Raw genomic sequence first — 13,673 nt, forward strand, 5'->3', positions numbered from 1 at the left:
GATCAGCAGAGAAAAAAAAAAGCCATTTGGTGATTTTTCGGAACTGGACTTCTTTAAAGTTGAAGTTACGCTACAACAAGCGTAAATAGCTGCGATGACACCTACCACACGGTGATGTAGTCATAAATGGGCTCCGTGCTCAGTACTGTGAAGTTGATGTAGATCCCGTGTCCGGGTGGGACCCTCACGCTCCACACGCAGTCCTGGAAGTTGGGGTATTCCTCAGGGTGACCGGGAGAGTAAATAGTTCCATTTAGTGAGGTGATGTTTCCACCACAAAGAGCTGTTAAGGATGATAATAGCAAACATTACGCACATTTTTAGTGTTATGACCACTGGCCAATACGCTTTACTAAACTTTTTAAGCCAAGCGGCGCCTTCAACCTCATCAACGTTTGTATTTATTTCCATTTTTGCAGCCCCCCAATGGTGTTTAGCTGGATTATTAGTGTTGGTTTACCACCCCAAGAGGGAATAATCCACATTAAGGGACATACAGTAAAAGCAGAAGTCCTCAAAATTGCCACTCGAACGGTACTTGGATAAAAGTCCTAATAAAATAAGACTATAATAGCTTAGAGATATGATTCTTCCTCTGCAATTAACTGCAGTGGTATCACAACACTCTTTTTAGTGCCTTTCCGAATAAATCTTGTTTTTTTTTTTTTTTTGTAATGCTACAGGTCACACGAGCTCCCTCTAATTGCATTTGCCGTTATTTCCGCTTTTATTGCGGCACGTTTCCATATCAAACAGTCCTAATAAAAATTGCATTTGCCGGGTTCTGAATGGGAGTCGCTGTGCATATCAAACAGGTAGCACTGCAGAGTGAGATAAAGCTAATTGAGCGGATATTAATTACAATATTATTGTCACAGCGTTTTATGTACTTATTTAAAAAAAAAAAAAAAATTTAACCTGCACATCGAGGTAGCGGGTGGTTCCAGTTACGGCTGAGTCCATGCAAACATGTCAGGGAAGCGTCCCCGATGAGGGAGTAGCCAGGAAGGCACTCGAAGGACACCGTCATGCCAACGCTGAAGTCGGTACCGATCACGATGCCGTTCCGGAACGGCCGGGGGTCTGGGCAACTCTGGAGCTGATAGGCTGTTTATAAAAAATAAAATAAAAATAAAAAATAAAAAAAAAGGATTTTAATGGCTGGCCCATAAAGAAGTCTGAAAAAAAAAATATGTTGAAAATTGTAATAGCGATGCAGCACTTGAAGAGCCAACATTCACATTCTGCAGTGAATTGAGTGCTTGGACGCATTGTCCGGAAGGAATAATGCAAATTATTGACATGTTCTTGGAAATGACAAGAAAAGCATTGAAAAATATAGAACAAGAATCCAAAGTTACAAACACAAAAGTAAAGGAAGGTAATTATATGCCACGGCATCCACGCTAAATGGGTGTCAAATTGGACCTTTCTATCGATGAACTCCAACAAAATCCAAAGCATCCTGAAGCTGCACAATCTCAACCATTAGAGAAATAATGTGAAAATGTCGCGTGAGCGTGACTGTTTCACTGTATTGTTGAACATCAAATTCAAGTAACCAGCTATTTGGTGCTTCTAAGCACACCGTTATGGGGTTGGCAATCATGATTATTATTGTTTTTTTTTTTTGACAAAATAATTTGCACATTAATGAAGAGAAGATTGAACAAATGTAATCTGTTTGTGCACATTTCCATGTTGGTTAATAAAATAATCATCGCTTTCGGGCCTCAGTGAATAAACACAAATTTCATCACTGAATTCCCGCCGCCCAAGTGGATCGTTACGCACGCAATTTCCAGCAAGCTTTTCAAAAGTCCCGACCTGTTTTATTTTCAATGGCCGAGATGAAAATATTCATTACAAGTTACAGTCAAATAACCTGTTTGAATTCAATAACCATGCGACTGGTTTGGCTGCGGTTTTGAGCTTTGATTACTTCGATATGCAACAAGAGAATAAGTCATAATATCATGATAAAAAATATAAATTTAGTGTGAGTTGATAATGTGATTTTGATGAACTACTCCCAACTAAACTGTTAAATGTCTTTGAAAATAGATTTTTTCTTCATATACACATATTTGGAATTGACACATTTATACTGTATTACATGTTTTCACATCTATAAATGTTTGTACTGTATCACGTGGTAGCTGGCATCCATTTTATTGGAAATCGGAGCCACATTTTACCCTGGAAGGTGATGTGGAAGCCGGGTTTGTTCTGCGAGTAGTCACTGTGGAAAAAGAAGCTGGTCTGGTGCGTGGTGCTGAACAAAGCCCTGGGAATGAGCGGACCGCTGAAGCGGTCGATGACTGAGCCCGTCTCCAGGCTACCGCTGCGTATTTCCAAGTAGTCGTGGATGGCTTCCGTAGAAAAGTTTACAAACTGCAGATGGATTCCTATGCAAATACGAAAACAAAACTTGATCAGATTGACTACGGGGCCCTGGGCATGCGTGGCATGGGGGATTTAAATTAAAAAAAAAAAAAAAAGAGGCCAAAAGTTTCTCACCGAAACCGACAGGTAAATTGACGGTCCAAGTGCAATCTAATCCACTGGGGTAATTGCCTGGGTAACCGGGGCTGAGGATCACACCGCTTACGTCCGTCAGGGCCCCGCCACACTGAGCTGCAAGCGCACACGCAGAACACACAATAAAAATAATAGCACAAAGGACCTTTTGAGTTGTTGGGGTTTTTTTTGAATGGCAAATGGAGTCTTTAATGGATTCTTCGTCACACTCGCGCAAAAAAAAAAAAAAAAAAAAAAGCGAAGCAGCGCAATATCCAATCCAATTAATTTGCGGCGCAAGGTCAAAGATAAACATCCAATTTCGATGCATCAGTGGCAGCTCATGGGCAATCACGCTGACCAAGAGCACTTATTTCCCCTCGCAGCCTTTAAAATTCACTCACACTGAGAGCTAATCACGTCGGGCATCGCTTCACGACTGCTGCTTGCTTTATTCAAAAGTTGAAAATGGACATTCGAACAACACGGACAACAAGCGTGCTAACAACCTTTTCTCAACTGTAATGTGAATTGGGAAACTATGTTGGGGTGAATGCGAACTGGAACGCTAATGATGCTAATGACCGATTTAGAGCAACAGAACCTGGGTGCAGGATTTGACTTTTAAAATGTATATATTTCCCATCTTACTTTCAATAAGAATTGATAAAATGCTCTTCTCACTTGATGCTAATCATATTATTTTCCCTCAAAATACCAATAATGTTGAAATAAAACAGAATTTTAAGTTTTATAGGAAAACAATTTGATGCAAATAAAGATATATTTAAAAAAAAAGAAACCGACGCATTTTCACAAGCATGAAGACATAATTGAGGAGGAAAAAAATCCATCCTGTCCATAATTTGTAGATAAAAAAAAAAGATGTTGAAACAGCACTGGATAAAATCCACAGTTTACAAACTAAAAAGATTTACCCGAATAAAACACAGTTTTTACGACAATATCACGAGTAGTTATTTCCAACTAAAAGGAGGTTTTGAAGCTCTCTATTTGATTTTTCCTCCAGAGTCTATTTGAGCATTGGCATTCTCGCAGCACAGGACGACAAGATGGCATCTGCTGTGGCCGGTACCGATGACAACGTGTTACCTACCAAGACAAAGAGGGACCGGGTAGTTCCATCTGCGAACTGGTCCTGGCATGCACGTGATGTGAGCATTTCCCTACAACGATTAAACAAAAAAAAAAAAGAAAAAGAAATTAAGTTTGAAAGCGTAGCAAACCTGATTAATGGCATTTGGACATTTTCTCTCACCCACAGAGATGAGGTAGAGACATGTATTATTTATAGCAGAGTGGATGTAGTGCCGTTTCCCTCTGATTCACAGTTTTAAGTACTTTTGCTTTGTGCAGCCGAGGGGATTAATAAAAGCGAGGATGAGCTGAGACATTTAAAACATTTTTTTCTTTTTCTTTTTTTTATTAATACAGGGTCTAAATGTGCTCTCTTTCTTCTTGAGTAATAAGCACACAGGTTCACCTGGAGAGAATAGCCTTGGAGAACTGCACAAATACATCCGCTACAATTGTCTTATAAAACAGCAGAGACATGAGAATGATGTCTTTGTTTTACATTAAAAAATAAAAATAAAAAAAGGCGGCTATTTTACAAGAATGAATTTGAACTTTTAGGGGGATAATGTGAGAGAAACAAAAAGAAAAAAGTCAATGCGGACATACCTGAAGAGAGTATCCTTGTTCGCAGGAGAACTGCACGACGTCGCCCACCATAAAACGATCGCCTTGTCTTATGCCAAAGTTTGGAGTCTGGGGCTCCGGACACGACTCCAGGCCGATAGCTGAAAAAGGCATTTAGTGAACATAAATTTGCTTAACTTTATATGACTAAAATTGTTGCATGAATATAGTTGAATAATGTAAAAAAAAAAATATCCCAATAGTTGGTTTTTTTTTTCATTTATGAAAATTAAGCATTCATTTTGCAAGAAAAAAAAAGACATCAGTTCCTTTCCCTTTCCATTTATCACTTATGAGACATCATCCACCTCAACCAGCGTGAAGCAACAAATTGCGTTTGTGGCTTTTGAATATCCGACTGTAAAAAATATGATCTGGTAGGGCACTGTCACACGTGGCCCCTTGATATAATGCCCACTGTGATGGGCTGATACCTGTATATTCTAGATGAAAGCCGGCGGCAGAGACACTGATGTCGGAGCTGAAACTGAGGTAGAGGTTGTTGGAAGTGCTGTTGAGCAGTGGTGGGATGGTGGTGCCTGGGAGAAGGGGGGGTGGGGGTAAGCATGAGGAAAAAAAAAAGACACCTGATCACACTGATGACAACCTGGCAGAAAAATAAACAACAACAAAGACATTCGCTCCTCCCTTGGAAGGAGATGCAAGGGTCTCGCAAATTGTTGTTTCATTTGAGGCCGACGTTTTATTTGAAAGCAGAAACGTTGGCCTGACCTAGTTGCGAAGTAAAAAAAAAAAAAAACGTCTGAAGCCAAGCTGTCACAGTTCACCGTGTTTCTGCCTCGTGATGCCCTTTCATGTTACAGAACGCTAACCTCCGCTAAGCTACTCAGTACGAAAACGACACTGCTGCGCATCCGTGTTAATATTGCTCTGTGATATTTGGCAACCCGTTTGACCATGTCAGTGCATCCCTGGTTTTTGTTTTTTTTTGTTTTTTGTTACTATTGTTCTTGTAAACTGATGGATATGATTGGCTGGCGTGATTGAGGGGAATTAATTTGCCTCCCCGCTGTTCCTTTTTCCATTCCACAGGAAAGCTCATTTATTATCATGACAGAGCATTATAAATATATAAAGATATTTTTCCTTGCTGAATGAATAATGGATGACGCAGCATAATTAACGGTGTGAGTTTTACGCTAATGATTATTTTGGAAGGATTTCATGAAGAGTTGTACATTTGTGGTACTCTTGGCTGGCCAGATTAAATAAAAAATAGTCGAATGAAGTTTTTAAAATAAAATCGAGATGGAACTAAAAAAAAAAAATAAGAATCGAGAAAATCTACTGGGAAAATCATGTACTTTGATTTGAAATGTCCAGATTACAGAAAAAATTTCACAAGAAAAAAAATGGGATTTTATGTGAATAATCGATCTTTTTTCTTATCCTATGGTTGCATTTGTACGGTGTGTTTTGTGAACAAATATGACGCAAGTAATGATCTTGTCTGAAACTCATTACGTCCTCGCTTTTTCCTACCCCTCCAATTTTCTGAGGCATCAAACAAGATTGCCCAGTTACATATTCATTACTCATCGTTAAAAATAACTACCGGTCGAGCCGATTCTATTGCACGGCCTAAACAAAGGCAACGTGCATTTGGTTTGTAGACAATCCAACTGCAACGCCATATGCGATGCTACCATTTTTCAAGACTTGTGTTTCTTGTGTTCCCTCAAAAGTCTCGAGCGAACATGAGCATGACGGAATAAATGTCTTACCAGAGTAGCTTCCCAGCCTCGGCGCATGGTTGTCCGCTCCATCGTAGAAATCCAAAGAGTCCCAGTTGTGCTCCGTGGCGAAACTCACAACCTGAACCTGAACAGAGAGAACGTTGGTCACAAATCTGTGAAAATTTGTCACAATATTACAAGAAAAGATTGTAAGTTGCAATTTTACAAGAGAATGCATATGCAGTACTTCTGTTTAAAAAAAAAAAGGGGGGGGCATCTTATCAAGTTCAAACCAAGTTGATGAAATAAACACTATTATTCTTCACTAAAATGAGACGGAAAAAAAAATACAATGAATAGAAAACATGAAGAAAAAGTGGCATCATGTCATGCAATTTGTGTCTGCCCAAAACAACCTCTCTTGATTTGACACGCGTGGCAGTTTATCTCTGAAGTGCCTTGAGAGTGCCTCTGTTTGCCACACAATCGGCCGTTATCTCTTTCGTATGAGACGTTATCGACTCGTGCTTGCTAACCGTCCGTCCCTCCCTCCATCTGTCCGTCATCCCGCCTAATAATCTCTCTTATCTCCTCTCGGCGTACCTGCTTGCTCAGCTTCGAAGTCAATGATACGCAAGGTCAGTTACCTGGATTCCAGCTCCTTCGGGGACCGACACCTTCCACACGCAGTTCTGGTTGTTGTCGTACGGTTCCGGGTAGCCGGGCGACAGGATGGTGCCGTGACGGGAGCTCAACACGCCGCCGCAGGGAACTGAGAGGAGGATATTATTTTACAAGAATACAGTTGACCGAGTTACTACGACAAGTGCGTTGCATTTTTTTTTATTTTTTGCTTGCTTAGTTACCAATACAAGTGGGCAAGCTGTCGTTCCACTGCGCCAGGTTGTCGGGCACACTCTCACAACGGATGGCGGTGGAGCCGTGCAAGATGTAGCCAGGGTTGCACTCAAACTGGACCAGGGAGCCCACCGCAAAGTCGTTGCCGAGGCGGCGGCCGAAGCGCGGCTCTGGGACCGAGCTGCACTGAGTGGAGCTGGTCCGCGGCACGGCTGGTGACAATGACAAGGAGACAATGCTGCTTTTGATTGATTCGATTATCTGCAGTCATCATAACGTTAAGAAGACATGAGAATGTCATAGGAAGGGTGCTTTTTTTTTGGGGGGGGGGGCGACAGACTGACCTTGGTAGACAAAGTGGAAGCCTTTGGCCGTTTCCGGCCCCATGGTCGTAAACTTAACGGTGATCTGATTGCCCGAACTCAGCGGCAGCGACTCTCCTGGAACGAGATAACATTTCATTTGTTTCCAACGCCGACACCCCCTTGGCCTCGCCACCACGACGCTTTCATCCATCAACATACTCATCCATCAGTCCTTACCGGAGTGGGACCCGGAGAGAGATGACAGCAGCGTGCTCTGCTGAGTGGGCCCGTCGTAGATCTCCACCACATCGTTTAGCGACGTCTGGAAAAGCACAAACTGGCCGAAGAGAACTGAAAGAGGGACGATGGGAAAGGGCAAGTGAACAGAGAAGGTCATCACGTTAACCTGTGCCCAAATCCAGAGGGATACAGTCAACCTGCAAAGGAAAATCCCACCACCGTTGCCGACCTTGAAGATCACCAAATAAACATCAGCTTGTACCTGCGCTAGCATCGGTAACACACACGAGTACAAAATCCAACCTTCTATTTTAGGCGTCATATTTGCAATAATGAGCTTGAGACATATATTTTTACAATACACGATTTGATAATTTTGCAGTGTTTAAGCCTACCAAAAAATAATATAAAGCTGTAGGTGGAGAGGGGCGTTGGGGGGTGGGGGGGATTCCTTTTTTTTTTCTCAAGAAAAAGTAGTGATTTTAAGCAAAAGTTGCAATACTACAGTTAAAGACTCCAGAATATATGTGGTAGCCCGTGAATCATACATCACAAGCCGTGTTGGCTCAATACAGCCATCAGGAGGCTTCGCGTCGGTTTTAAAATCAATCTGGGCTGCAGGAGCCGCTGGCACTTGGTGGTTAATTACCAGCTAACGTCTAAAAGGACAGCGCTTCTTCTCCGCCTTGGTGTATGATGAAAGGTGTCGCAGTGGAATGTGAATCGCGCCCTGGACACCCATATAATACCTGGAAAAGCTCGTGCTGTATGTCGGCAGGGACATCCTTAATGATACTCGAGGAGGGCTGCAAAGACATAGCGAGACTATTTTCTGTACGATGAACCGGTGCTCTATGCGGATTTGGAACCTCAAAACCGTGCGTTTTAATACGTTTCAAAGGGTTTAAAGCGTGTGAGAGGGACAAAATTATCGACACAATATTTTGATACGGTCGCTTTATGAGGATTTTCACCTAAAGTGAGCGTGTCTTGAATGTATCCCCCCTTGCAGTATACACATGAATTCCTGCAGCGGGAATCCATAAGAAATAAAGTCAAATCTTGCTAAGACACATGCTTCGCTTTAATGGAGAAGCTTATTTCATGTTGGAATAATGCTGGCAAAGAGGAGGCATTGAACCATCATTTTCCCTTTTTTTGTGAATCGCAAACCAAAACTAATCCTCCAAAAGACAGCTCATTTCCAAAAGGGACCTTCCAAAAAAATTATGGGATATTGACTTTTTTAAGTGCCTGTCTGTACATATTTTAAACCCAGGAGTACCTCATTTTGTTAGATTGCACAGATGAAAGTTTGTTACCAAATTATTTACTGCTTATTTTAAATGCTTGCTGAAGCACAAGATGCAAAAATTACCTGAACTGCTTGCAGATGATCAAAAAAAAAAAAAAGGCTGACTGACCAAGGTTATAAGTCAATGAACGTTTCCACTCATATTCAGTGTGGGATATCATCAAATCAAGAAATAACCTTCCAGAGCACAAATTGTAGATGTGTGTGCATTTCTTTTTTCTTTTTTTTTTTTTTTTTAATGAGCACTGACAGAAACAACAAAAACAAGCTGCTGCTGAGCGCGGGGGCGGATCTGGCCTTGAGTATGCAGGCCGAGCAAATGCTAGCTTCTCCCCGTCAAAAGCGTCGTCACAGAGGCGACGCGACGAACACCGCTCGCTAAATGGAATGAGACGGGTGACCATTGATGGTCTTTGGGAGAGATGCTATTTATACACGGCGCCGGCGGGCACAATTGGACCCCGTCTCAAATAATTACTGGCTGCAAGTCAGAGTCGGTTAGCTAATATGCTGTCAGACAACATATTGCTAGCATGCGTGATATATATATATATATATATATATATACATCGTTGCCTTGAAGTTCGTACACCCCTGAAAGTTGTACAGTAGGCAAATAATCCCCGGCACATTCACAGTTCACTCCAGCGAAGCTCGGATATTTGCTGTGGCGTTAGGTGGAGTCCAGGAGTAACTGACAGCAATCTACCCAGTTTATAGTCGGATCCCAATCTACCAATCTAGGATTTTAACTAGCGATGCCATGCCACAATATGGCAACAAAGCACTGTTTGTTTTTTTCCCCCCCTATTAGACAAGGCTATGACCTGACGAAATCATCAACAAATGAGCCCCAATCAGCAGCTGGTATGCTTGACATATTGTAAAGATTTTTTGCAGTCACCATCTAATGCGGGCAGAGAATGGAGTGAATTAGAATCCACCGTGAAAAAAAGTCACATTCATCGGGGCTTGCAGCTTTAATTCCAAATATAATTAATCTCAATGGGGGCAGTTTGTCATGAAAGCCAACCAGGTGCAGCTGTGGGGGGGAATGTACAATATGGCAAGAACCTCAAGGGATTCCATACAGTATTGTTGATGTGGGGTGAAGCCAACAAGTTGGCAGGACTGCATCAAACAATGATCGCGTTGGCCCAATTAGCTGGAGATGGAATGGTCTATACGTGGCTCGAACAAAGGAGCCAAAATGGAAGAAAAAGGCTGCTACTCTTAACAGTCGTGCTGTAAAACAAAAGCTGACCGGATCAGAGAGAACAAGCATCATCTTTCAGCCACTGCTTCACTGATTAATCCTGACCTGGAAGGAAATGACTGGACGGCCAACATCTTTTGATCCGGCTCTTATATGCCCACGGCTTTTATCCGTGAAGGTTGAAACATTCAAAGGTTTGATCTTGGGAAGTCAAAAATGAACTCATTGAAATCAGGTTGGATAGAGGGAAGAATTGTGATCACACGATTAATTAGTGCTTTTCACTCCAACAACCGAGGCTATACAAAGTGTGCAATTTTCATGGCTTTAACCTATTTGCTGTTTTATTTGCCCAATCATCCTTATTAATTTGTATACAACTCACAAAAAGCCAAAGTAAATGCGCACACACTCATCAATCATCACGACAACGGGGAGCTGTTTTCGATTTTGTCCGATTTGTGGAGCATTTTCTTGGAATTTTATCTCAAACTCTGAATCGTTGCACTCCAAATATTCAAGTTTGGGGTGTTTTGTGTGTACTGTTGTGTACACTAAGTAGTGCACTGTTTATTTTGTATTCTATGATAGCTTTACTAAACATTGCTCTCATGAAGCATACGTAGACCATTTTATGGCTGATTCTGCACTCGAGGTTTGTATTTGTACAGTTGATCTGATCTGTCCACTTGCGCTGCCGTTATGTATCACATTTGGACCTTATAAATTGTAATTCAATTAAAGCTTCTCCGATGCTCACCAAATTCGCGCGGTACAGCTATGGAGTAGACGCAGGTTTGTCCGGTGGTGTAGTTTCGAGGGAAATTTGGAGATAAAACGGTTCCTTCTGATCCCGTGGAGCGACTTCCGCAGGGGGCTGGAAACGGACGGAATATGAGGTTATGGAAGAAGTTAACTTGAGCGGAGGAATCTTTTTGGTGAGTCTCTGACAGAAACGGCATTCCTACCCTGACAGCTCGGCAAAGCCCGGTTCCATCCGGGCCTGCCGTCGTCTCCCATGCTGCAGGTCAGAGTAGAGTAACCCTGAGGACAAGATAAAACATTGAAGGCAAAAAAAAAAAATAAAAAAAAATAAAAGACCTACTGATGATGATCCTTGAGCCAACTGATCATCAACCCATCAGATTCTCCATCCACTCATCCAACCAAGTACCTGCAGAACATATCCAGCCTCGCAGTAGAAGGTAACCGTGGAGCCCAGTTTATAGTCTGATCCCAGTCTGGTCCCGTTCAGCACCACTCCCGGGTCAAAGCAGGACTCCCTCAACTTAGCTGAATGGCAAAGAAGCAAGAGCTCAAAGGAATATTGACTTCTCAACATCCCCTCTGCAAGGATGATGAGCGGGTGCTTTCACCTTTGTATTCCAGGTGAAAGCCGGCGTAGGACACGGAGCCGTCGCTTCTGAAGGCCAAATGCATGGTGTTGGAGCTGCTCTCGATCCTTTCAGGCAGTTTGCTGTCTTGGAAGCTGCCGATCAGGGGGCTGTTGCTGTCCGGACCGTCGTAGATGTACAGGAAGTCATAGTTGGGCTCAATGTTAAAACTGGCCGGGGGGGGGGGGGGGGGGGGGGGGGATTTCGGAGAAGAGAACTCAGGTTAGCGTATTATTGTTTCTCCCGTATAAATCTGACTGACTTTGCTGCTCTTTAAACTCTGGGGAAAAACTTGGACTCTTGCTGGATTTGCACTCTCCCAAGGAAAGCCATAAAGTATGCCAATAAAACAAAAGATAAGTGAACTTTTCAAGAAAAAAAAAATCGGTACCTGATGAATGCGAGCGACAGGACATAATCGGGATTGACGGCGATGAGCCAGTCGCAGTCCTTGGAGTGCGGGTAGGGATGTGGAAAGTTTGGGGATAGGATGAAGCCGCTGGAGCCGGTCAGGTTGCCTCCACAGGGAGCTGAATCACAGATAATCAATCAGCGTTTCCCTTGACATCTCCGCTTTGAAGGTAAGACTTCTCACCGATGCAGACGGGCGGGCTGGGCTGCCAGTAGTATCTGTTGTCCACTTGTATGCAGGTGATTTTGTCATCCCCCTGGAGCTCGTATCCCGGGTCGCACTGAAAGGACACCGAATCGCCTGGTTCCCGGCCGTCGCCGCTGCGGGTGCCGTTCATCGGCACCCCCGGGTCCCTGCAGGCAGTCGCGACTGAGCCTGCACAAATCAATCGGGTGCATCAGTACAAGCACGTGGACCTTGTTCAGACGTCAATATTCTTCCTGTTGGGGATAATCAAAGGGCAGGGGGATGATACGCCCACGAAGCAAAGGGGTCAAGCCCTTCGCGTCACGTGCGCTCTTTGCTAGTTGGTTCATTTCAGTTCGCGCTTGATGCGACGAGCCACCGGACTCGGTCGCTGGATTTCCAGGTTCCACTCACTGGAAAACTGGATGGCGAATCCCGACTTGCTGATGTAAAAGTCGGTCTCGAATTGAACGGTGACGGTGTTCAGAGTGGAGTGGATGCCCTCAGGCAGCAGCGACCCGCTGAGCTCGGCCAGAGACATTTCATTGGTGGGAGGTCCGTCCCAAACCCGTAGCATGTCGTGGCTGGCCTCGGTGTCAAACGCCAGGAACTCAAGGCTTCAGAAAACGTCAGAAAAACAAATACAAGGTCCTGAAAACAGTATTCTGGACGAGACTGTTGTTCGCCACGGTCCTTTATTACCTAACAATGTTTCCAGAGTCCACCTCGATGGTCCAGGTGCACCGGAGGTTGTTGTCATACGGAAACGGGTATCCGGGAGAAAGAATCCTCCCCGTAGACTCACTCTTGAAACGTCCGCCACACTCGGCTACCACAAACAAAAATGGTGTCATGTATCAGAATTGCAAAACATTTCGACTGAATTTCCTCAAATATTGAGTCATTTTACTCGTCTGTCAAGAGAATCAGAACCAAGTAGCGGGTCAAGTGAAATTTCTTTTTGACTTGGCGTAGCCGAATGACAGACATCCGCAACATGTACCCGGTCTAGCTTTTTACTGTGAAAAGGTTTTGCCGTACGTGCGCCGTCGCAAAGAGACGTCATGTTTTACCGCAAGGCATCGTTGCATCAGATGTTCACCTCAAGGGAAAATGCAGCTTCCTGAGAAAATAGGTTGCGAATGCGGCCATCTTGAAGGGAAGGTGCGAAATTACAGGATGTAGGGCAGTTCGGGCATTATTTTGTCCCCTTTGTAGCCACCGTGAGATAAAATCATGACAATTCAGTAGACGTGTGCACAAATGTTTCCTCACATTCTGGTTAAACTGCACTTTTGCAATAAAAGCATCAAGGCCAATTATTAACAAATTACGTACAAACCGATTTTAAGTCACTCAAAATGATGTTGCTGGTTTTTATTTATTCCGTGTTTTTTTTTTTTAACTTTGTGGTAAGAAAAATACTAATGAGGTCACGTTCCTCCTGGTCGTTGTCTGACAAAATATAAATCGCCCCCTTTCAATCTTTCTCTCCCTTGCCGTTATATATTTCCACCATTTCCATCCCATCTCCGCTTTCCCTCTGTGCCTGTGTTTCTATATCCCGCTGGCATTCCTCCCTCACTGGAATATATTAGCTTGAATATGAGGAGCAATTTTAAGAGTCCGCTCCTTGCTTTAAAATAAAATTTAAAAAAAGACAGAAAGTAGAAAATCGAAGATTTTGGGGGTGTTAAAGACAGAAAGGGGTAATAAAAAAAAAGCAATATAACCTGAAGATGGGAGGGAAGGTGAGCCACAGTCAGAGTATGTGACTGCTAAAAAATAAAGTCAGAATATCGGCCCTC

General features: G+C 43.2%; 1 protein-coding gene across 3 annotated transcripts in view; it reads right to left on the reverse strand.

The window, feature by feature from the left end:
- csmd3b (CUB and Sushi multiple domains 3b) overlaps window positions 1-13,673 on the reverse strand; it is a 182,976-nt gene that overhangs the window by 27,021 nt on the left and 142,282 nt on the right. For all 3 annotated transcript variants that reach the window (XM_086136556.1, XM_086136555.1, XM_086136554.1), the window contains exons 26-45: window positions 12,568-12,694; window positions 12,280-12,482; window positions 11,863-12,054; window positions 11,659-11,797; window positions 11,250-11,437; window positions 11,048-11,166; window positions 10,842-10,917; window positions 10,634-10,750; window positions 7,340-7,453; window positions 7,142-7,237; window positions 6,806-7,009; window positions 6,587-6,711; window positions 5,988-6,084; window positions 4,677-4,781; window positions 4,225-4,343; window positions 3,638-3,707; window positions 2,521-2,637; window positions 2,199-2,408; window positions 919-1,107; window positions 106-283 (exon numbers count right to left, since the gene is read on the reverse strand). In XM_086136556.1, the coding sequence (XP_085992682.1) occupies window positions 106-283; window positions 919-1,107; window positions 2,199-2,408; window positions 2,521-2,637; window positions 3,638-3,707; window positions 4,225-4,343; window positions 4,677-4,781; window positions 5,988-6,084; window positions 6,587-6,711; window positions 6,806-7,009; window positions 7,142-7,237; window positions 7,340-7,453; window positions 10,634-10,750; window positions 10,842-10,917; window positions 11,048-11,166; window positions 11,250-11,437; window positions 11,659-11,797; window positions 11,863-12,054; window positions 12,280-12,482; window positions 12,568-12,694 (2,785 nt within the window). The remainder of the gene's footprint in view (window positions 1-105; window positions 284-918; window positions 1,108-2,198; window positions 2,409-2,520; window positions 2,638-3,637; window positions 3,708-4,224; window positions 4,344-4,676; window positions 4,782-5,987; window positions 6,085-6,586; window positions 6,712-6,805; window positions 7,010-7,141; window positions 7,238-7,339; window positions 7,454-10,633; window positions 10,751-10,841; window positions 10,918-11,047; window positions 11,167-11,249; window positions 11,438-11,658; window positions 11,798-11,862; window positions 12,055-12,279; window positions 12,483-12,567; window positions 12,695-13,673) is intronic.

The sequence above is a fragment of the Hippocampus guttulatus genome, chromosome 18 (assembly GCF_054856545.1).
Source record: "Hippocampus guttulatus isolate MCC_2025c chromosome 18, RoL_Hgut_1.0, whole genome shotgun sequence".
NCBI lineage: Eukaryota > Metazoa > Chordata > Actinopteri > Syngnathiformes > Syngnathidae > Hippocampus > Hippocampus guttulatus.